This window comes from Mangifera indica, chromosome 9 (genome assembly GCF_011075055.1).
Source record: "Mangifera indica cultivar Alphonso chromosome 9, CATAS_Mindica_2.1, whole genome shotgun sequence".
Lineage (NCBI taxonomy): Eukaryota > Viridiplantae > Streptophyta > Magnoliopsida > Sapindales > Anacardiaceae > Mangifera > Mangifera indica.
The window spans coordinates 12,239,153-12,262,097 of record NC_058145.1 but is presented as its reverse complement, the minus strand read 5'-3'; the positions used below and the strand labels follow the sequence as shown (position 1 = coordinate 12,262,097).

General features: G+C 34.2%; 5 protein-coding genes across 6 annotated transcripts; 2 read left to right on the top strand and 3 right to left on the bottom strand.

Moving 5' to 3' along the window:
- Nucleotides 1–747: 747 nt before the first annotated feature.
- Nucleotides 748–4,311, top strand: LOC123225284 (asparagine synthetase [glutamine-hydrolyzing] 1). 2 transcript variants are annotated; one of them, XM_044649210.1, is made up of 14 exons: nucleotides 748–944; nucleotides 1,051–1,136; nucleotides 1,426–1,564; nucleotides 1,647–1,742; nucleotides 1,854–1,995; nucleotides 2,107–2,297; nucleotides 2,387–2,548; nucleotides 2,632–2,712; nucleotides 2,802–3,023; nucleotides 3,101–3,235; nucleotides 3,316–3,396; nucleotides 3,486–3,572; nucleotides 3,652–3,759; nucleotides 3,857–4,311. In XM_044649210.1, exons 2-14 carry the CDS (start codon nucleotides 1,057–1,059, stop codon nucleotides 4,112–4,114), a joined length of 1,782 nt encoding a protein of 593 aa, XP_044505145.1. In that variant the 5' UTR covers nucleotides 748–944; nucleotides 1,051–1,056; the 3' UTR covers nucleotides 4,115–4,311. The 2 variants fall into 2 exon arrangements, with proteins under 2 accessions (XP_044505145.1, XP_044505144.1); XM_044649209.1 differs by having other exon boundaries at nucleotides 748–1,136.
- Nucleotides 4,312–5,506: 1,195 nt separating this feature from the next.
- LOC123226438 (protein PMR5-like) lies at nucleotides 5,507–7,812 on the bottom strand. Its single transcript, XM_044650955.1, has 5 exons — nucleotides 7,284–7,812; nucleotides 6,936–7,107; nucleotides 6,453–6,631; nucleotides 6,176–6,334; nucleotides 5,507–5,952 (listed from the first exon to the last, which is right to left on the bottom strand). The coding sequence occupies exons 1-5, from the start codon at nucleotides 7,643–7,645 to the stop codon at nucleotides 5,619–5,621; spliced, it is 1,206 nt and encodes a 401-aa protein (XP_044506890.1). The 5' UTR covers nucleotides 7,646–7,812; the 3' UTR covers nucleotides 5,507–5,618.
- A 4,075-nt stretch (nucleotides 7,813–11,887) lies between these two features.
- Nucleotides 11,888–13,661, bottom strand: LOC123225356 (gibberellin 2-beta-dioxygenase 8). Its single transcript, XM_044649292.1, has 2 exons — nucleotides 13,160–13,661; nucleotides 11,888–12,559 (listed from the first exon to the last, which is right to left on the bottom strand). Exons 1-2 carry the CDS (start codon nucleotides 13,594–13,596, stop codon nucleotides 12,007–12,009), a joined length of 990 nt encoding a protein of 329 aa, XP_044505227.1. The 5' UTR covers nucleotides 13,597–13,661; the 3' UTR covers nucleotides 11,888–12,006.
- A 2,668-nt stretch (nucleotides 13,662–16,329) lies between these two features.
- On the top strand, nucleotides 16,330–16,963 carry LOC123224914 (PHD finger-like domain-containing protein 5A). Its single transcript, XM_044648684.1, has one exon. It carries the CDS (start codon nucleotides 16,386–16,388, stop codon nucleotides 16,716–16,718), a length of 333 nt encoding a protein of 110 aa, XP_044504619.1. The 5' UTR covers nucleotides 16,330–16,385; the 3' UTR covers nucleotides 16,719–16,963.
- Nucleotides 16,964–18,261: 1,298 nt separating this feature from the next.
- Nucleotides 18,262–20,490, bottom strand: LOC123224835 (selT-like protein). Its single transcript, XM_044648559.1, has 4 exons — nucleotides 20,259–20,490; nucleotides 20,086–20,153; nucleotides 19,242–19,560; nucleotides 18,262–18,624 (listed from the first exon to the last, which is right to left on the bottom strand). The coding sequence occupies exons 1-4, from the start codon at nucleotides 20,418–20,420 to the stop codon at nucleotides 18,508–18,510; spliced, it is 666 nt and encodes a 221-aa protein (XP_044504494.1). The 5' UTR covers nucleotides 20,421–20,490; the 3' UTR covers nucleotides 18,262–18,507.
- Between the last annotated feature and the right edge of the window lie 2,455 nt (nucleotides 20,491–22,945).

Genomic DNA, 22,945 nt, shown 5'->3' with positions numbered 1-22,945 from the left:
AAAATAAATTGTACACTTAATTGTTTATAAAAAATCCTCTTAATTTTAGTTATATATATATATATTTAAAAATATATATAATTTACAATTTGATTAGGTTTGAAAATCACTTAAACCGTAATCAAAACTGAAAAAAACAGTTTACAAAATTTCTGACTCAAACTAAATCAAATCAAATTATAATTTTTAAATAGTTTGATTTGATTTTATAATTTAAACCAAATTATACACATCTATGATTCAATGAATCAATAATCATGGCAGAAAATGATTTTCCATGCTTCCAAAATTACTATTTTATCACTTTCAGATGGTGAATTATTGGTTGAGTTAGGCCTGTGCTTTATTTCTATATCTCTAACGTTGCTCAAGAATTCCAATCATGTCATTTTTCCATTTATATATAAAAATAAATAAATAAATAAATATCCAAAACACCTCTATTTTAGCTTAAATCATCACCCAATTTGCTATAAATTACACATATTACATAATTTATGAATGTATTTATTCAGTGTGAAAAAAAGAAAAAACTAAAAATGTAAAACTCCTTTAACTTCTTTTGACATGTAATAAATTCGATGGTGCCCAACATCCTCAGTACGTGCCACGTGTCTAATTGACTGACAGTCTGACAACTTTGACTTACTTGTCTAGGAAAATAATAACCTCACTGCTGATTCAGCACTTTGTGGATAAACTTGACGATTTTCATTTTCTTGTAAGATTCGTCGTCAACAGGTTTCAGGATCGGAAAAATCAAGCTCATGGCACCCCAAGAGTGCAGGGAACAACCGGTGCCCGGTAACCAGTGACTAAATAATGTGACGCAATGAACGACGCCGTTCTTGTAGGGGCCGACTTTCGAGGTCCATTTTCCCATGCAAATTTTCGTATAAATACGTGGCGTCAGTTGCGAGTCTTTTACTTACTGCTTCCACAACGTACGTGTTCATCTCTGCGTACTATCAAACTATTGCGTTTTTATTTCCAAATCTTTGTTCTTCTTCTTTGCATTATTTGTTTTCTGGGTTTTTGATTATTTTCAAGAGCAAAATGTGTGGAATACTTGCTGTGCTTGGTTGCTCTGATGGCTCTCAGGCCAAAAGGGTTCGCGTGCTTGAGCTTTCTCGCAGGCAATTTTCTTCCTTCTTTTTCTACATTTTCGTTCCCTTTTTAGTATTTAGGTTCTTTCTTTCAGCAAGTTTATATCTTCCAATTGTTTAGCTGAGTTTTTTTTCTTATGTTTACGGGTTTGAATATGATTAATGTTCATAATCAACTTAGAGTTTGGTTATGGATAAATATGTTAGCATCACTTTTTTTATGTGTTCTTCATGTGGTGTTTATGGGGCCCATGTGAAATGCAGTGCAGCAGTAGTATGTTTTGCCAAATTTGATGTGTCTGTGTTAATACTGTAACAGATTGAAGCATCGTGGTCCTGACTGGAGTGGACTTTACCAGCATGGAGACTTTTATTTGGCTCATCAACGTCTCGCCATTATTGATCCTGCTTCTGGTGATCAGCCTCTTTATAATGAAGACATGAAGATCGTTGTCACGGTAGGCGACACTTTCGATATTAATAAAAAAAAGTTTAATTTAATCTAATTATATTTGATTGATGGATTAAAAATGTAACCAGGTTAATGGAGAAATTTACAATCATGAACAACTGAGGAACCATCTGAAGGATCACAAGTTTCATACTGGCAGTGATTGCGATGTTATTGCTCATCTTGTGGGTCACCTTAACATAAAAATTTATTCTCAGTTTTCTTCAGTCTATTTTTTCATGCTTCGATGGTTGTGATAATTAATCAAACTCTGCTTGGTGAATTTCCAATTTTAGTATGAAGAGTATGGAGAAAATTTTGTGGACATGTTGGATGGAATGTTTTCATTTGTGCTGTTGGATACCCGTGATAATAGCTTTATTGTTGCTCGGGATGCTATTGGAATCACCTCCCTGTACATTGGCTGGGGTCTAGATGGTAACATGAACTTCTAAGATCTTGCCTCTAAGCACATTTATTTAAGTTTGTGTAATTTCTTATTAATGCAGTTTGTTCTAATTGATTACTTTGTGTTCTCTGTCTATCTAGGCTCTGTTTGGATATCATCAGAACTCAAGGGTCTGAATGATGACTGTGAACATTTTGAGACTTTTCCTCCTGGTCACTTGTACTTGAGCAAATCTGGAGGGCTTAAGCAATGGTATAATCCTCCATGGTTCTCAGAGGTCGTTCCTTCAACTCCATATGACTCACTTGCTCTACGCCGAGCATTTGAAAATGTAAGATTCAAAACCTGCAGTCCAAACTGGAATATTATGTTCTTTCAGATCTTTCTTAATTCACATCAAGTTGAATGCTAAATGCGCAGGCTGTAATCAAAAGGCTAATGACTGATGTCCCTTTTGGAGTCCTGTTATCTGGGGGCCTTGATTCATCGCTGGTTACTTCTGTAACAGCACGCCATTTAGCTGGCACAAAGGCTGCTAAGCAATGGGGAACACAACTTCATTCCTTTTGTGTTGGCCTAGAGGTTGGCTGCAAATACTGATACATTACCGTGAAACCTGAGACCAGTTTCCTTATTACTAAACTTGGTCTCTCCATCTATTGCAGGGTTCTCCAGATTTGAAGTCTGCAAGAGAAGTTGCAGACTACTTGGGCACTGTTCATCATGAATTTCACTTTACTGTCCAGGTATTAAGAAAGTTTTTCTTTGTCTTAGTGCAAACTACAATGGCCCTCACTTTTATGATCATCCGTAAACTATGGCCTTGGCATGGCAGGATGGAATTGATGCAATTGAAGATGTTATTTACCATATTGAAACATATGATGTGACGACCATCAGGGCTAGCACCCCTATGTTTCTGATGGCACGTAAGATTAAGTCACTTGGAGTGAAGATGGTGATGTCTGGTGAGGGTTCTGATGAAGTTTTTGGTGGCTATTTGTACTTCCACAAGGCCCCTAACAAGGAAGAGTTCCACCGCGAAACATGTCGCAAGGTAATAGCTGTGAGCATGGACAGGGCTCTGACGTTTAGATTTGAAGGAAATTAATGGTTCCTTTTTTATACATGCAGATAAAGGCCCTCCACCAGTATGATTGCTTGAGAGCAAACAAAGCAACATCTGCTTGGGGTCTTGAAGCTCGAGTACCCTTCCTTGATAAAGATTTTATTAATGTGGCAATGGCTATAGATCCTGAGTGGAAAATGGTATGAAATAAGTTGTACAGCAGGCAGATCTTATAGCCTATAGAATATTTGGTTATACTTGTATTTTTAATCAATTTCAGATCAAACCAGAACAAGGTCGAATTGAGAAGTGGGTTCTTAGGAGGGCCTTTGATGATGATGAGCATCCCTATCTGCCAAAGGTAAAGCATAATCAAAGATTTGCTGCCTTTCTATCCACAAATAAGATTGATCGTTTAATGTTACATGTTCTGTTCCCTATTTCCTGCAGCATATTCTGTACAGGCAGAAGGAACAATTTAGTGATGGTGTTGGCTATAGTTGGATTGATGGCCTCAAAGCCCATGCTGCACAACATGTACATTCATATACCCTTCTCTGTTTGGATCATCAATATTGTAAACTTGTATGATTAATGACTTGTTTGCATTTTATAGGTGACAGATAAGATGATGCAAAATGCTGAGCACATCTTCCCTCACAATACCCCTGCTACAAAAGAGGCCTACTATTACAGGATGATCTTTGAGAGGCTCTTCCCACAGGTAATCTAGTTGAATTTACAATACTGTTTGCTCAAAATTGGTCATTTTTCTAGCATGTGCTAATTATATTATATCTCTCTGTTATCTCCTGCGACAGAATTCAGCGAGGCTGACCGTCCCTGGAGGGCCAAGCATAGCCTGTAGCACAGCCAAAGCAATAGAGTGGGATGCTGCTTGGGCGAACAATCTTGATCCTTCAGGAAGAGCTGCCCTCGGAGTCCATCTTTCAGCCTATAGCCAACAGGCAGCTAACACTTCTGCTATGAAGCTGCCATCGACAGTCATTGATGATATGCCGCAGATGAAGGAAATTAGCACCCCAGAACTTTTGCAATCTCTGGCTAGCGCCTATTAGAGGACGTTAAAGTGAGTGAAACCTATGGCTTCAACGAATCGTTTAGATATCCTTTGTATTCCAATATTGGTGTAGGCACTGTATGGATGTGGTTGGGTTGTTTAAATGAGTGTTATCATGGTCTTGTTTCCCAGATGTGTCATCTATGCATGTGTTGTACTTGCTTAAATGAAAATGGTAGCTTTCCTTTGTGTTCATATCCGTCCACAACGGTTGGATGATTCCTTTTATTAGCTGCACTGTTAGATTTAAGAAAAATTATACATGCCAAATAACCATGTCCCAATTCCCACCCGATTTTCACCTTTTAAACTTTAATAAAATTGGTAGAAGACAGAAATGGTCTCTAAGCTAAATAGCAGTTCGCTTTCAAAATGTATGTGATGAAAGATTGGAAACATCGGAGAATGACTCCAAAAATAAGAAAACGGTGTCAAAAAAAGAGAAAAATAGTGTCAAAAAACTATTAAAACAGTGCAAAAGTTGAGGTCCAATGCCAAAAAAACTATAAAAAAGTGTTAAAAATACAAAAATAACATCACAAAGAAAAAAGATAGAATTGAAAAGTCATTAAAATATTGTTAAAAATATAAAAACACTATTAAAAAAAAGATAATATTGAAAAGTCATCAAAATAATAAAAATTCTCTCGTATAAAAATATAAAAGATATGTAATTGTTCAGACTTGAACCCAATATATCATCTATAAATATAACTAAGTTTATTTTTTAAGCAATTCATATTATATATTTAATGATTAATTATATAAAAATTATTTTAAATATTTATTTAAACAGTTCATCGGTTCAATTACTGATTGGAACAGACCATCCCTCTCATTGGGTTGATGTTCAATTCTAATTGTTGATTGTTTATTTTGTTAAGTCGAGATGTTTAGTCTTAACTTAAGTGTCTTTTGATAGCCAGGAAATAAGAAAGGAGAGAAACGCAAACAAAAAGGAAAAATGAAAAAAAAAATGTACTAAGGGTGAAAGGATAATTTGATTGTACAATCAAGGGTGTAAATGATGTTAACTTTATCGTAACAAAATACACTTCCAACTATTAAACTAATGTATCACTTTAATATATGGGTTAGAAGATAGACTTTTCAACTTACAAGGTGAAAAAAAATCATTTCATTGAAGTTTAGGTGGGAAATAGTTACCAAAAGTTCATTTACACTGTAGTCATCAATAAGAATAAACTGCCGGGTGGTGCAAGAGTAATGAAGGACTGGCCATGGTGGCACAGCCTAAACACAAAAGTTCAAAGATTAATCAGAGAATTTAGCTCTACGAACTTGATAATGTTGAAATTTGTAAGATATGCACCCCTGAGATCACTTTAGTTCAAAGAAACATGATTCTCTTATTTCCTTTTACAAATAATATTGCATATTTTATCGGAGAAAATTAATACAGATCATCTTAGTTAAGGAACTAAAAATACCAGTGCTGTTATGCATCATCTGAACTAGTTAATATACTGCATAAAATTATTTTAGTTGAACAAAGCAGCAGAAAAGAGTTGGTTCCAAGTATCAGGCAATCCTGGAAGGCACCAATGGCTACAATCAGCGGACTTGTCAGGGTTAACCTTTTGCTCAGGGTTCAAATCGCCACTATAGATTGAAGGGTGCCCATCTTTCCTTAGCTCTGATAGCATAGTTATATCTAACAAATATGGAGGATTGCTCATCTCCCTCATCACAGTATTCACCACTCTCATTTGCTCCGGATAAGCTCCAGGGTATGCCGTTCCACCCATCGGTGCTGTTTCTCCATAGCAACTCTTTGTTGTGGTCGAAGTTCCTCCAGCACTCCATTCACTTGGACTGTCAAATCAATGTCATTTACCAACATTACTCACATTACTGTACAAAAAAAAAATGATTCAATGATATGAACTTATACACTTGGCATCCTCCAGAATTTACTGGGAAAGGATGCTCTGTTATGAAACTTGGAAAGTTGGTCCATTGGAAGTTGACGCAAGCATTGAAAAACACTACCCAGTTGGTCTTTCTGCTGGGTACTGCATACGTTTAGTATCCTTACTTGTAATGTGTAGGAGAAATTGACTGGAAAAATACTCTTTTTTTGTTTCTGTCAACATTGGTGTCAACCCAATTGGCCCATGTTTTCAGGGCTTTCTCCAAAGCCACTAATCGATCCGTGTCCTGGTAAAACGTACCATTTGATTCCATGAAATCCCATCTGCATTTTTTCACCATACATCTTTCAATTAAACAAATTCAACTATAGTATCTTTATTGGATTACTCAAAATATGGTAAGTTTATATGAATTATATGGGCAAAGTGAAAGATATGCACCCTTGGTGAGACCCTTTGTGGCTCCACCAGTGTCCAGTATTGAAAGATAACACATCTGCATCAAGCCAGGACTTGCCATTTTCATTAATGTCTTCCAACTTCAGAACCCTCTTACCTTCTACCATGTCTATGTCTACCAAATACGGAGCTCTGTAATAAGATACAGAAAAACCATAATCCTGCATAATTAATTGTAAGAAACCATTATTCTTGAGCGTATTATGCATTGCAGTTGCAGTGGATTGCCACAGACTGAAAATGCGGTAAAAGCAATAGTTCTTGAGCGTATCTTTTTGCTTCATGAGAGATGGGAACTTTACTTTTGCTTTCATTATTCCAAAAAGAAAACTTATGATTTCAGTAATTTTAAAGAGCCAGACAAGCTTTTGCATGAAATTGACAGAGAATCAAAGTAAGAGCCACATCTTTTCTACTGTAAATATATGCTTCTAATTAATAGCTATCTAAATCAACGAGACTAACCAAGAACTTGAATGTAGAGAGAGGATCCCCCCTAATCATCTGTGTCTGTGTTCTTGGTGCACCTCCATAAATCATACAAATCAACGACTCCCATTGATTTCTCCCCAAAGAGTCACCAACAAACATCACTGTTTTGTCTTTCATCTTCAGCAAAAATTCAGACCCATTGAACCTGCCATGGGAAGTTCAAAATTACTATAACGTCAACCTTTTGCGGAAATTCTGATTTCTTTAAAATTTAGACTTCAACTGGGAGCCTTTAAGAAGAAAAAGCCCTGAAGAATTCTATGTTAAATATGGTCGTTGAGTTTTAACACAGTTTTTTTTTTTTTTTTCTTTTGTGTTTACCTCGGGAGCTCACAATTTAGAGGCTGCCATCTGTATTTGAGATAACCAGAGTCAGGACGACCGTTCATTTGGCAGTTAAATTCTGCATCAATAACGGGACATTGAGAAGATTCGTACATGGGGTATGTGTCATCACGAACCCAAGTGCCTGTAAACAATGCGCATGTGTTTTGGTTGGCTTGCAGCATTAGCCTTCTATGGTGATGATTAATATGGTGGTTTCTCCTGCTCATTATCATACCAGATGAAGCTACCAGAGGTTGAACTAACAAAACCAAACATAAGATAGTAAAAAATGAAGCAAGTAGATGGCAAGAAGAAGAAGAAGAAGAAGATTCAGAATGAATTATAAGAAGAGACATATTAGAAAAGCAAAAGCTAAACAGAAGAAAGAGTATGAGGGGAGGAGGGAAGTATATGTTTTGTAATGTATATACTTATATATATAACAAAGTGGGGTTTAGTTTGTATTTAGTCATATAAAAGAGTGAGGTTTTTATATTGCTGTGTGCATCTGAAGGTAGGTAAGATGGGATCACTAGAGTTAATGGATTGGTGAATTTGATTTGGACTTCTGAAACTCAGAAGACTTCCTTAATTCTACTTGTGAAGCAGTTTGTCAGCAAGTCCTTTTGTCCACAAGTTCTGGTATTTTATGTATTTATATCTGAGATATTAATTTTGACTCAAAACCCACTTGGAAAAATGGTCTGTCCTTGATTCCGAGCAGGCACAATTCTGGATAGAGTGATTGCCGTCGAGTTTTGAACTCAAACCTTCCTCTTGGGGGTTATAAATGTTTTACCACTTAATCTACCTCTAATGCATTATATGTCTTATCTTGTTAATAATATGTCTTGTTAATAAAAAAGGAGAAGAATACTTGCCGGACGACCAAAAAGAAAAGCACTTCTTGCCATGCCCCCTTTCTAACAAAGAATGAATATTTTTGAAAAGCACATGTTCTTTGCTTTCCTTCGCTCATGAAGCATGGAACATCATTCTCTTTGAGTCAAGGTATTTTAAAATATCTTGGTGCAATCTTCATGCATCATCAAATTACTGTAACATAACTTTTGTTACCATTTTAAGTTTGGGTCGTGTAGGTTAGGAGATAATAAAGCATGTGATGGTGCTATTTTGATGGGTGTATAAGCTGCAAAATTTGCTGCTGCATTTATCCAAGAAGCTCAATCCAAAGAAGACTCCACTGAATGGGGAGGCTACATAGATCTAATAAACATATCAGCAGGCATTCAAAGAGTAATGCGCACTTGCTATTAAGAATTGTAACTAAGAGCTTCCAGCCTACAAGATGAAAATATTCTTACAACAGAGTAAAGGCTCCTGATGAACAAAAAAAAGAACCCTGCAACTTCTACAATTCACCTAAGAACATTCATCTCTGCAAAAAATTAGGAAACTCAATGATCAATTGTGTATTCACTTGAATCACATCACCAAAACTATACATAAGCAATGTGATCTGACTTTGAGAATAATATTTTTATTCTAGACTGGTGTGGCTCACACTTCCTCCTTTTCACAGTGGCAGTTGATAATTGCTACCATCTTCCTCCGCTTGTAGCAGCCAAGGTCATCTCCTTTATTCCAGCTTTCTTGCTTATAAGTGGCAGCCACAACTGAACAATGTGGACTCATGTGGGTATGTTGTGATTCACATTCCGATATGGCAGCTGCTTCTCCTGAGGTCAAACTACATGTCAAAAAGGGTGGTGGGGGATCTCAGGCATTTGAAGAAGTGCCATTGTGACAAGAAGATTCCAGCCTTCACTACCACTGATGCCATTTTCCGCTGCAGCACTGCAAAAAATGAAAAATCACAAGCGTCATTTACATAGAATTCCTAAGTACAAAGCACTTACGCTAATTTATGTATTTTGCTTCTGATATTCCATTATCTAATTAAAGAGATGAAACACACTCCACCAATCTGTTCTGCTTGACACACTTCAGAAACAGGACTAGACTCAGCAAGATCAACATTATCAACACTCTCAATTTCAGATTGAGATCCTGTGAATTGCCAAGTTAGACAAAATTTATGAGGTTGGATGGTGACAAAAAATTTTCCTTCAGATAATGCAGTAACTGAAATTTCCATACTTGTTGATAGCTTCACTTCTGCTGGAGAACTTTTCAATAAAAATTTTCCTTCTGTTGATAGCCATGTATTCCAACGTAACAACTTATACTACAAAGCAAATTACGTAAATAAGTTTAGGTACCAATAACTATTAACAATAAGCAATAAATGACTGTACAAATCATTCAATTGGAGGGAAAGACAATTGTAGATTCTTATTCACACTTCTTGCTGCGACACCAGTTTCCTTTAGAATGGGTTCCTTAGTGATTTGCCTCTGCAACAGAAGTGCTTCAAAAAAGAATTGACCAAAAGAACCAAGCATATTTGTTAGGAACCTCTAGACGGAATAAATACTCTAAAATGAAACAGTGTTGGAGCTGCCAACTGTTGGTCTAATGGCCTTGAGTTGAAGAGCGGTCACCCATGCTAAAATTGGATAACTACTCATAAAATCCAATTTTACATTAATGGTTTTAATATAAAGAAATAAAAATATGTTTCGTTTTGGTTTTTTGGGTGACACAGACGAAGCAAGAATTGTATATAAGAGAATTTGCCTCTTTTGTCTATGCAAATTAAAAAAGAGAATATCAAATTTTTCTTTAGTCTTTGATTCATCAGTAGGTATTATTAAAATCATTGGGTTTATTTTAAGAATTATTTAAAATATTATTTTTTTTGTATTGATTCATAATTACAAAGTATTGTGGAGTTTTAGCTAGAGATAATTTAAGTATTTTTTTATCGAAGTTCTCAAATTCATTGTTAACTTGAGAATGATTATAATTAGGTTTTTTTTTTATAGTAGATTTTATTTGAAATTTGGCTCATAGTTTTCACCTTTTACAACGGAGGGTTTTCCACAAAAATCTTATGTTCTTGTTTATGATTGTTTTGTTTTATATTCTGTATGCAATTGGTATTTCCCTTAATTAATTTGCACAATTAGATTTATTGCTTGTGCTCCCAACACCAACTCCACTCCTGCTCATATCGTAGCTTACCAACCAATCAAAGGTTGCCTTAAATTCAAAGAATTTTCTTTCAAATTAATATAACTTATTATTGTAAATAACATGCCAATTCTCAAAATCATATTTTGTTTACATTTTCAAATGATGTAAAATCAATTTTTATTATTAATGATCGTATTTTAATTAAAAAATTTCTTATTTTATCGATGATGCTGTATTAAAACTTATTTTTTTAATTACGTCTTTTTGATTTATCTGACATTTGAGATCCGAAATAGTTACTGTTCATATGTTTCACTAATAAAAAGAATCGAAAAATTCGCATGCATGACCTTTAAACACGGGCCATGCCGTAGGCCTTAACTTTTATGTGGGCCAGCTTGGTACAAAAGACTATTGTGTGGGCCACGTTGAAGCTGGTACGGGCCGTGTCTAAGCTACCGAGATTACTACATGCATGGACTTCAAAGCCACCCAAATAAACCTTCCCACAACAATTACACCCGATACCCTCACAAGTTATTTGCCCTTCTGCAATTGGGTGTTGTCTTTCTAGTGCCATAAGTCACTTTTTCTCCTGGTAGTATGACACTGTAATCAAGTAACCAAGAGAATGAAGTTCGAGGATTGGACGTTGTCTTTTTCTAGTCGGTTTTTTTGGTTGTGACACAGAAGAAGTCTGGGTATATAAATTTTTGGAGAGAGCATTTGATTGCACCAAGCTTCTCTTAAAATGTGGATTACTTATTGCACAAGACAATTTCCCATTTGTTGATTGGTCCTCAGCTACCTCATTTGAAACAACGTGTCAGATTGCTTGTTTATTGTCACTGTTTTAAATTCCCACCCCTGAACTTATACTGGTCTTCTATACCTTAAGGGTTGGGTCTTCGAGCTTAGTGGCTGGGCAATTGGAAGGGTAGAGAGAAAAAGGTCACTGAAATCCCTCTTTCTAGTTTCGGTTCGGTAATGGGGTTCCTTTCGGATTGGGACTCGGGAGAGAGAAGAGAAGAATTTTAAAAAGATATAGGCTTTGGGAGACAGGTTTTTGTGGGCTAGTGTCACATGATTGAGATTAGAAAATGAAGCCCTGAACCAATGCAGTGTTATTTGACCTTTCCACATGTCAACACTTCATTGGTTAAAAAATAAAGTATATTTTTTATTTTTTGAATGTTTGTGCAAGAAGAATATTTTGCCCTTCCATGTGACTCTGTTGAAATTGTCGACAAATGGACTTTTTAAACTAAAAAAAGTATGAAAAAGGTTTTCAATAAGTTCAGGTGAAAAATATTTGTATGACCTCAGTTTATAAATAATACTAGTATATTTTAAGAATTATAATATTATAATTTTGTATATAAATAATGACATATAATTATATAATTAAATATTTATTTATTTTTAATTTAAAATTATCTGATCATACTATAATATATTAATATTTGTAAACAAAATTATACCTATTATTTATAAAAATAATACTATTGCTTTTGAGAATATATTATATTCCATCCATCTTTGAAGATAATAAACTAGGACTCTTATTTATATATATAAATATTGAATTGAAGCAGAATTATGCTTCAAGCGTTCAGGATTAAATTAATGCTGAGAGAATTCAACATGTACTCAAACATTAATCCCCATTAATTCTGAACCTTCTGAGCCCAACTTTATAACCTAAAGTCTTGATGTCACTTTGCACTTGCTCCTGGAAATCACTGTAAGTAAAAGGCTTGTAGTTTGAGCTTCGAATCACATTGCCCTTCTCTGGGAATACAAAATAGCAGATTGAGAATCTCTCCACCTCCTTCTTCACCTTCACTCTATGATTGGGGCTCATGTACTCATCGTTGCTGATTGCCTGCATCATATCTCCAAGATTGACGATCATGGTGCCTGGGATGGGCTTAACTCTGAACCATTTATCGTCTTTGAAAAATTCAAGGCCACCCACTTTGTCCGGGGCGTTCAATATAGAGAGAACTGAGCTGTCTGTGTGCATCTCCATGCCTATAGCCTCAGTGGCTTTAGGTAAACTCGGGTAGCGATAAACTCTGACAAGCCCAGTGGATTCTGACAGATTAGACTTGGATGTTTCCCAACCCAATTTCAGGTTCTTTACCATTGCTTCAAATAGTGCTCTCGCAAGTCTTCCCATATGCCTCCCATATTCCTCCAACAAAGCTCTAGCAATCAAACATTATAAATGAATAAAATCTTGCTTCATCAATATAATCAAAATATATTTCATCAGAGGGAAAATAACAGGTCGCTAGCAACACTTTGTTTCTTAGAGCTTCAAGCAATAGGAGATTGGCCATTGCAGTCTCCAAAAGTTGCTCAAATTTTCAAGCTGGGGCCTGATATTTTTAAGGAGATTGATTGGCTATAAAAAGTTAGGCCAGTCTAGCTAGATAATTTCACAGTAGTGCAATATAAATCATAAATCAAAGTCACAGGTCAAAACGTAGAAATGACGTTGGTTGGGGGAATTCATATTGATGGGAAATTAAAGTCACTCTATTATTTTCTGTTTAAAGTTTAAACAGTAACTGGCAGTAGCTTGGAAAAGTTTTTGACGCTGACCATGCAATCTTTTGTGTTCAAAAGTTAGATCCAGACTATCCAATCAACATTTGTATGTCACATCTATGTTCTATCATTGCCACAGGAGAGAAGTAGAAATCTTAAACCAGAAAATAAAAAAATAAAAAATAAAAAGATGAAACTCCCAATAACAGGCAATCAAAGAACAAATGGCAAGAACCCAACTGAAGACTATATACCTGAAAGAATGACGCATGGGATCTTCATCAGCTTGAAACTGAGAGAGTTGACTGAGAAGAACGTTGAATCCTTCCACCCAGTTGATATATTTTGAGCCTCTTGATAGAGCAGTTCCAGAAGGAGTAAGAGCAGGAGTCCCCCAAAAGTAGGACACTGGACTAGTGAATAACCCTTGTTTGGATTCAAACGATAGAGAAAAAATCTTTTTAGCTTGTTCTTGAAGTTGGCTCATAAGAGTCAAAGGAACTTGGTGATTAACCAAACGAAACAGACCCCAATCTCTACATGCCTCTCCAAGTTTGTGGAGGTCCATACAGTGGAGATCTATCACAGGAATAGGATCTGATGAATCCTCTTCATCAAGTGGATCATATATCTGTGTTTCCTCCAATTTCTGGTGGCGAAACACAGGTGGGTAAGACTCAAGATTGCTCATTTTTCAGACTTTTGTTATTCTTTTTCACAAGTTGATGTTGATATATATTATATTGAAGAAGAGAATAATTAACGCAGGAGTATTGTATCCGTCTGTGACAGTGAGGGCCATTTGCGTTGCGTAGTATATCGAAACGTGTCCATATTTGATGCGGGCATTCCCTCGCAACTACAAGTCTGTGAGAAGAGACAAAAGAGTTGGAGATTCTTGCTGATATACCGTATGCCCGCAAAGAGGGTTGCCACACATACCCTCTGGCTCCTCATTTGTTATCAGGATGGGATCTCTCTAAATCAAACCTATAATTGATTTGGACTTCTCATGGTTTACAGTTTCGTCCATTTAAATTTATTCTGGTAATTAATGGATTTAATTTATTATCAAATTATTATATATTTTTTAAATAATATTAAATATTTGTCATAATTTTTAAACATAAATCATATAAAATAAATAAAAATTAATTTTAAATATATTAATTAAATAATTGGTACTAATAAAATAATAATAATAAATTATTGATTTTAAATAGTTTTTGGGGTTTTTATCTTTTTCAAGTGTACAAAACTAACCAAAAAAAAATCTTCAATTTTTGGCCACAGGAAAATGTGCATAATTAAAATGAGAATGCTCCAATTTTAAATTGTCAAAAAATGTACATAATCAAAATGATAATAATGCAATTTTTGACTACTGGAAAATGTGTAAAATTACAGTAGTTTGAATAGTAAATGAGGGGATTCAAATATGAAAGAATAAAGGTTTAAATTTTTTCTTACAATAATTTAAGATTAAATTATTAATTTATCCAATACAATAATTATGAAATTAATTATTTAATTTAAGATTTTATTTATTTAGTATAGTCAAATTTGTCATGAAGAGATGGTCAGACTAGCCCTATAAAATGTGTAGGGAGAATCATAAAAATTTTATAAATTTTAGGAGATAAACTATTATTTAATTCCATTGAAGACCAAAAAAAAGTCTTTTTATCCGTTTAACAACTTTATAAAAAAAAAAAAAAGATTTTATTAACAAAATTAACACATGGTAAGAAAATAAACTTTTAAAACTTAAACGATAGCAAGAATATTTCGTCAAAGTTTGGGTGGAACATAGTCATCTAGCCTTATAAATAATTAATAAATTCAATTTTGTACAAAAAATAAATCTTCATCCAGGAGGCGGCAAAGATCCTTGGAACAAACCCAAATTGATAAATGGGCTCAAAAGGCCCAACACATGAAAGTTCCGTCTAATCTCTCGATTGTTCTGCAGCTTCCGCCTGCTATTTCACAAACGCTGATTATACAAAACCAAATCTGATTCTAACCTCCGAGCTCTCACGTTATTTCACTTGGCGCGGCGCACTTTAGCATACCTTGAAGCCAGAACAACTGTTCTCAGTGCAGGTACTTCTCTACAAGCTTTACGCTTTATTTAAATCTTGATTGGAGTCGCATTGAAAGGGAAATTATATGGATGTTCCTTGGTTTGGTAGCCGAGAAAGCTCAAGAAAATGAGAAAAAAGAAAATACAGGAAAAAGTTGTTTCTTTGAATATACTGTAGCGAAATGAAAATTCGGCTGGTTAAGTTAATTTATCTGTTTGTGAGAGCTGAAATTGAATGAAGTTGCTTCTAAATTTAGGTTATTTGGAATAATTTTTTATATTATTGTTTTATTTTATGAGCTGATCATGTATTATAATCATGTCTGAAGTTATGTTTGATTTCATTGAGCTTCAAGTTGCTCAAGAATTGGAATGCTTAAATGGAAAATATTATGAATTCTATGCCATGTTTGTATAACGTAGATTATGATCATGTTCTACCAAGAAGAACTAACTTTAATGGAGCTGCGTTTGCATTTCCGTGTTTTTCTAATATCCTTGAATGGATGAGATGTTTGTTGGAGTTTAGCTTAGGTAAATTGGAGAGTATTTCAACGATGCTGAAGTGTTTTTGGGTGTGCCTTGTAATCTTTAGATTACCAGGTAATTTAATCCCTGGTCTTGTTTTTGTAGATGTTGAGTCGCTCTTGTCTCCTCTCTTTACCATTGAAAATGTGTCTTTTCTGCTGGGTTGATCTTATTCATTGACCTTCTTCAAGATATAACTGAAACTCAAAGATACCCCATTGCTTTGAAACTCATCAAAAGCACCTCAGTTGATTTTGAGGACTGTGATAGACTTTCCCTGAAAGTTATCTGAGATCTTCATTTCTATCTTTGGAGCCAGGGAGTCTGCCTATAGAGCAGGTGAATGAAGTTTACCTGGTTCTATAAGGGATGGAGATATATTTTCGCTTGATTGTATCAAATAGAGGATTCTAGGAATTAGTGTAGCTGCTACACTTTATAGATGTAATATTTGATCTTATTTCTGATTGCATCAGTCCTTTCTGTGGAGAAGCAAATCACATGTTTTCTTTGTTATGTGGATTTTCAAGTCTGCATGGGCTATCTCTTCACCATTTTATGGTCTACTATATTTCATATTGTTTTTTAATAAAAAAAGGAAAAAAACCCTGTTATGACTAGGCTTAATGATTTAGAATATGATCATTCACAAATGATTAATGCAGTTAAATTTATTGTTTGGTTAAACTTTTACCTTTATATGATAGTTTCATAACCATGATGCTAATTTATGATGGGTTTTTGCTATGTTTTATTGTGATTTTGTTGCATTTCTGATATAAATTTTGGCTTGTTAACACTGTTGGTTAGACATATATCTGCAGATCACAAGGACGTATAGGAGCTACTAGTTTATTGTAGAAAGCATGGCCAAGCATCATCCTGATTTGATTATGTGTAGGAAGCAGCCAGGTATTGCTATTGGAAGGCTTTGTGAGAAGTGTGATGGGAAGTGTGTGATTTGTGACTCATATGTGCGTCCTTGCACACTTGTGAGAGTTTGTGATGAATGCAACTATGGGTCCTTTCAAGGTCGATGTGTTATCTGTGGAGGAGTGGGAATCTCTGATGCCTACTACTGCAAAGAGTGTACACAGCAAGAAAAAGACAGAGATGGCTGTCCTAAAATTGTCAATTTGGGGAGTGCCAAAACAGACTTGTTTTATGAGCGTAAGAAATATGGTTTTAAGAAAAGATGATTATCATATGTAATGGTTCCTGCTGCAAGTGCTGTTTATCTGCCCTAGTATGCAATATTTGGTGATAACATAATTTGAATATCCCAACTTCGAACTATGTTTTAGGTGTCAAGGATGTGATTTTGTATTGCAGAAAACTGTTTTCAATCCAGAGTTTGCTAGTATAGAAGTGACTAATCTTAGAACTTTATTGATTATGGAATTAACAAGTTTTATTCTAATGGGTATGGTCGGTATTTGAACCATCTCATCTGTTCTTAAACATAAACTTAATATGTTTAAAATTTTTGTGTCTTCAGTTTAGTATGCCAAAGGTCTCAGTAGCACATGAGATGATTATTGTCAACTGGATATTATTTGTTAAAATTATTTGTTCATGCTTTGTGACTGAGTACTTTTAGTAGCTATATTTGAAGATGACTTTAATGAAATTTTGGGTTTTCGCTGACATGTCTCTTCCTGGAAATTACTCTGGGCAATGGGTTTATTCAGTAAAAGAAATTCTAAATCACAATCTTATCTTTTCATTCTTTGGAAGACATTGAAAAATTTTTGTTATGAAAACATGGGTTTGCAATTGCAAATTGTACAAATATCACCTGACGAATGGTAGTTGCATGAAAGAAGCAATGTTATTTTAGTTTGCGAGTAGAATAGAAAGAGAAGTAAAGTTTCCATTCTATTTGACTTCGATACAGGAATATATAATCCTATTATGGGAAAAGTTGTCCAAATTAGGCTTAGCGCAAAATGGTGGATTCAAATTGAGTTAAGTTTGAGTTTGTGCTTGTTCGAATTTAGCAGTTCAAGGGAGTTGAGCTCAAACTTAATTTAAGTTCAACAAGTTTTTATAAAGTAATGTTTGAACCCAAAGTAAGAAGCCAGGGTGAGCTCTTTTTGTTATTACAGCAAAATAAAAGTTAATTATTAAATTAATATTTATTCCTATTTTTAAATAAAATAAAATCTGAGAAAGAATTGAAATGTGAGAAACAGAAAGAAAATATAAAAAAATTCGTAATGGGTGAAACAAGTTATTCATATTCCTCTCATCCAATCTGAAAGCCAAACTGAGTTGAGTGTATACTTATAATGAGAAGATAGATAGTTAAATATGCATTGAGGCTTTTCCAAATTGTCCCAAATTGGTGAAAAGGATATAAATTATTCACCCTACCCACTGAAAGTATTTATGATCTTTTCAATTTTTTTAACAAATAGACTTTTACACATATTCTTTTAATAGAAAACATAAATTTAAATTTTTTTTTTTTTTAACTCAAGCTTGAAAATTTTTAAAGTTCAAGCTATAGCAACTCATTTTAGATTCGATTAAGCAAGTTAACAATCAAACTCGAACTAATTCGATTCAAATTCACCCCTATTGAATTTAAAGCTCCCCATTACATTGGTTTATGATGAGCAAATCATTTATGGGGCTATAAACAATATGCAAGTTGAAACAACCTATTTGTCTAAGTTATTCAACAAAAGTACCTTGCCTCCTAATGATTCTCTTACATCGGGAAGCATTAAAGAGATCTAACATGAATGTAGGATAGATAAATTAACTATGAAAATCTGACTCACCCCGGAAAAATATAGTTAATCAACATGTTCCCTACATCTGATGCTCACTTTAGTGGATCACTTGTCCTGGAATGACCTTAATGAGAGGTTCAAATTTACATTAACATACTGGCATAACATCTGTTTATGTTTGGTGCTACTCTACTATAAGTTACACTTCAATCCCTTTGGTTTCAACCCCCCATCACCTGACAATGAACTAAGGCCATACTTCTCCAAGGCCATCCATAACTATCGATGTTGACAGTTTTTTGGCAACAAGATCCTTTAACTCAATCTCACCTGGAAACCTGCCCTCCTTCAGCTTAGAGAAGACCTACAATGTAAAGAGGGAACGTATGTAAAAAGAACGAAAATTTTGTTAAGCTAAAGGTTTATTTCTCCCAACATGCAAACACAGGAATTTCTCAGAAGTATAGAATAACCAGTTCAGGAAATGAAACATGAGATCAAATTTAAGTGTGTCAAGCCACCCAAATGAAATGAAATGTAAATAGTTCACATTGGATGCTTCATCACTTACAATATCAAAACAGCTTTCTCAAACAGTCAGTAGAAATAGTGGTATTAAAAACTAACAGCAATGTAAAGGATATTCGACCATTGAGAAATGGCAGAATGTAAGATATTTGGTGATCTTCAATGTCAAGCATTCAAAATCTAACAAAATAGTGTCACCTATATAAATGTATTTTTCAGTAATTAGTTCATTGGTATATCCATTTATTAGCACAGAAGCCTTGCCTGCTTATACGTCACCAGCATGAACTTGTAGAGACATAAATTTGTCTCAAACATAGCAATTAATCAAGTGCAAAAACCATTTGAATCAAGCAAATATGTATTGCAGACACAAATTGAAAGACAAAGAGGCGAATATAATTTTTTTATATATATTTAAGGTTATAGGAGATGGACAAAAAGGTCACTCACCAATTCATCATTGCAGTATACTTCAAAAGCCCCAGAACTTTGTAGGAAGGACTGCAAAAAGTTTCCAAGAAGCCAGGTGGATGCAATAGATCCAAATCTATTAGCACGTAATGAATAATACCATGCAGGAGGAGTCATGATTCCCATCATTGGAAAGATCTGTTCACCAGCCATGATGATCCCAATGACTCCAAACTGAACAACTGGGACCACTTTAGCGAGCAGACGCTTGGGCATGGGTGGGGGGTAATTTTCAAGGACAACATCAATTCCAGGGAATTGAGCGTCCAACATCTTCTTCATTGTCACTGCAGTGCCCCTGTGAAACTCAACAAGGATAGAAAATTAAACCCTTTCTTCCATTCGGAGATTTTAACCAAGTAACTAATTTTACTTTCCCAGGTAAATCAATCTATAAAAATGCAATCCAACCCAAGTGAAAAACCAATCATTCACAAACAAATCTCCAAAGACAATGAACTCAAGTTCCCAAAACAATCAGTAAGCATATCCCTATTATTGCAAGCAAGTTTGCCCATTCACTCAGCTCCTATCATTCACAAACAAATATATCTAGATGTTAGTAAATAATAACCAATAGCCTCAAAAATTCAAGTCAACCAAGCACTCTTCCTTTGTTTATATTGCCAAATAAGCTCCAAATCAACATGCATAAAAACAAACTTCCAATCACACTATAATGGCACCCACGCCTTGAACATATCTACAATCAACACATGATAAAGTCTATGCTACACATTTCTATTATCCCGTCATCAACCATCAATCAAACACCATTAAAACCAAACAACTTATGAATCCAACAAAAAAAATAGATAAATACCTATACGAGCAAGAAGCACAAAAGTTTATGTTGACTGTACTGCCATACCCGAGTCCTCGCACAGCTTTCTGCAATAAGCAAAAAAATTATACCAATAATCATACAATCAACAAAACCCTAGATATTAAAAAATAAATCTTTCAATAAAAAAACTTAAAGATTCATGAGATTACCGGTGTAGGGAATTCTGGGTTCGGAGTAAGTGGGGGTTTGTGGTGGTGGTCGGGTTTCAGGTGCGACGGCGGAGGTGGTGGGGGTGGAGTAAAGAGGTTTAAGAGGTCACTGCAAAGGATAAAGAGTGGGAGCCCAAGAAGTAGGAGATGTACTCGATCCATTGTAGATGCCGAGCCAACGAGTCCCAACGATAGAGGAAAAAAATGCTCAAGAAAAAGAAAAATTACACACCGTTGTCGCGAACCTAAATGGTTGCTTTGTTTGGATAATGGAATATTCTTGTGCGGGTCAAGGATAGAACATTTTTCTGTTCTGGTTATAGGAAACTCTTATCCGTATTGGCCGCCACCGGAGTTTGCAGTGCACCATAGGATTTAGAAAAAAAGAGTTATTATTAAAATTAAAGGTTGAGATTAAATGCGAATTTTTAAAATTTAGAAGAAAATTAGATAAATTTATATATTTTTAATTTTATTAAGAAAATAATAATTTTATCTTTAATATTAACAAAAAAATTTTACTACTAAATAAATGTTTATATTTTTTAACTGTCATAAATATATATTTATCTTTATATTGAAATTTTGAGCATTTCACCTTAGTTTATTAATATACTCATTTACTCGCATAGAAGTCTTACCTACTTACACTTAAAAAAGAAAAAAAAAGGGTAATAATAATAACTTAAAGTGAGGAAAAAATAGAAAAGGGTGAATATATTGTTAATATAAATATTATTTTTATAATTTTAGTAGTTAATTATTTATATTTTTATTAAAACTAAATAAATTATATTTTTAATGATAGATTTTTAAATTTCTCACTAAAAAATTTGCAAACCTATTGTTATTGGTAAAGTTAAATTTAAATCAAGTTAGTTCAATATTAAAAATTGATTCAATTCGGTTTGATTTGATTTGAATTTGTTTTAATTTAAATTCGAGTCAAACTCAAAGATGGTTCAATTCAGTTCAAATTTTGTTCGCAACTCAATTCAGGTTATGTCAAGTAATTTTCAAATCACCATTATGTTATTTATAATTAAAAAAAATGATGTCGTTTTTTTAATAAACTATAAAGTAAACTCGTGAATCTAAACCACAAATTCAAATAACATATTTAAATTATGAATTTAAATTTAGATCAAATTAAACCATTTTTATTTGAGATAAACTAAAATAACCTTAATTTGTGATCTGGTACTGCATCCAACGTCATTGATTTCGATTAAAAATAAAAAAATTAAAATAATATGGGAATATCATTTTCAATGTCCATAGACTATCTATAAAACGCTTTGCAAGTAATTTTTCTATTTTTTGGTTTCATGTGCAAGATCTAAGTTACTATAATCCCATCCTTCTCCCTTTGCTATTCTTGGACATTAGTATGCTTTAACTTGCTTCTTCGGAAGAATTGTGTACAATAGAAAATAATTCTTCTCCAATCCTTTTAGGTTAACCCTATGAGTAATCCAAACACAATGCGAGTGGCAAACGACCAAAAGACGATCGAACGATGACCAACCAAGATAACACATGAGATCATGCGACGACAGTTGAAAAGATGAATGATTGATAGACAATGAGTAGAGAGAAAATTTGATTGAAGGAGCCCAAGAGACAAATCAAAAGGACGAACAACCGACCTACTACGATGAGAGACAATATCTGATTGAGACTTGAGCAGAAATTGATAAATATTTAAATCTTATCCTATAGAGTTTTTTCGATTTTATGTTTTTTGTTTTAGAAATTTTAGCTTGTTAGATGTTTGTGAAGTTGAATATTGATTAAATTTGATGCTCTGTTGAAGCCCAAACACATTGCTGCCGACCTTGTAAATAAGAAGTTGAAAATGTTTTCATAGTGTTTGCTTATTTTGAATTAGAAATTTGTTTGTTTATCTTGTCACATTTGTATTTGTTTGCTAACTTGCCTGAGAACCATTTTTGAAGTGAGCAAATTTGTTTTTTCATTTTCTATAGGACATTCTTTAAATCCTGTGAGTGTGAGTTGTGAATTTCTCATGGGATTGGTGGGACTATTTTTGATCGGTTGAGTTTTTCTTTTTTCAATTTCTGTGATGTCCATGGAAAGAAACATGTAGAATCAAGATTTTAGTATGTTAAAAAGTTTGCAAACAACAAAGAAAAGTTTGCAATTATTTCTCATTTGTCGATGCTGAGAAAATATGATATGATTTTCTCGGAGTTGCAAAACTTCACTCCCCCTTGTCCACACTAGTAGAGCTTCCAAGTTTAATAATGGTTGGACAAGAAATTGCTCTGCTACTTCTTGCAAAACAGTCATCGTTACCGATGTAGAAATGTGTGACAACAAACAGATTATCAGTATCACTCACTCCTCGTCTTTACGACGACACCCTCCAAAATGTTCTCAACTCAAGCCTCAGGTACTTAATGCAAGGCAAGTTCAAATGTGGACTAAAGCTGATTGTACAGCTAGAACAATTTGAAAATGATTTTGCCTCTAGAAAAATGAAACTGAGAAAGAGAGAAAAATGAAAAATAATATAACAGAACAGTAGACAAAAACTGAGAAAAATGATTTTATGATTAATGTTCACAATATTTCCTGATTTACACTGCAAACGTGGAGAACATGTGAGGAAATTTTAGGGATTTCTGGCTATACAAAAAATCTTTATGTTTATGTACTATAGT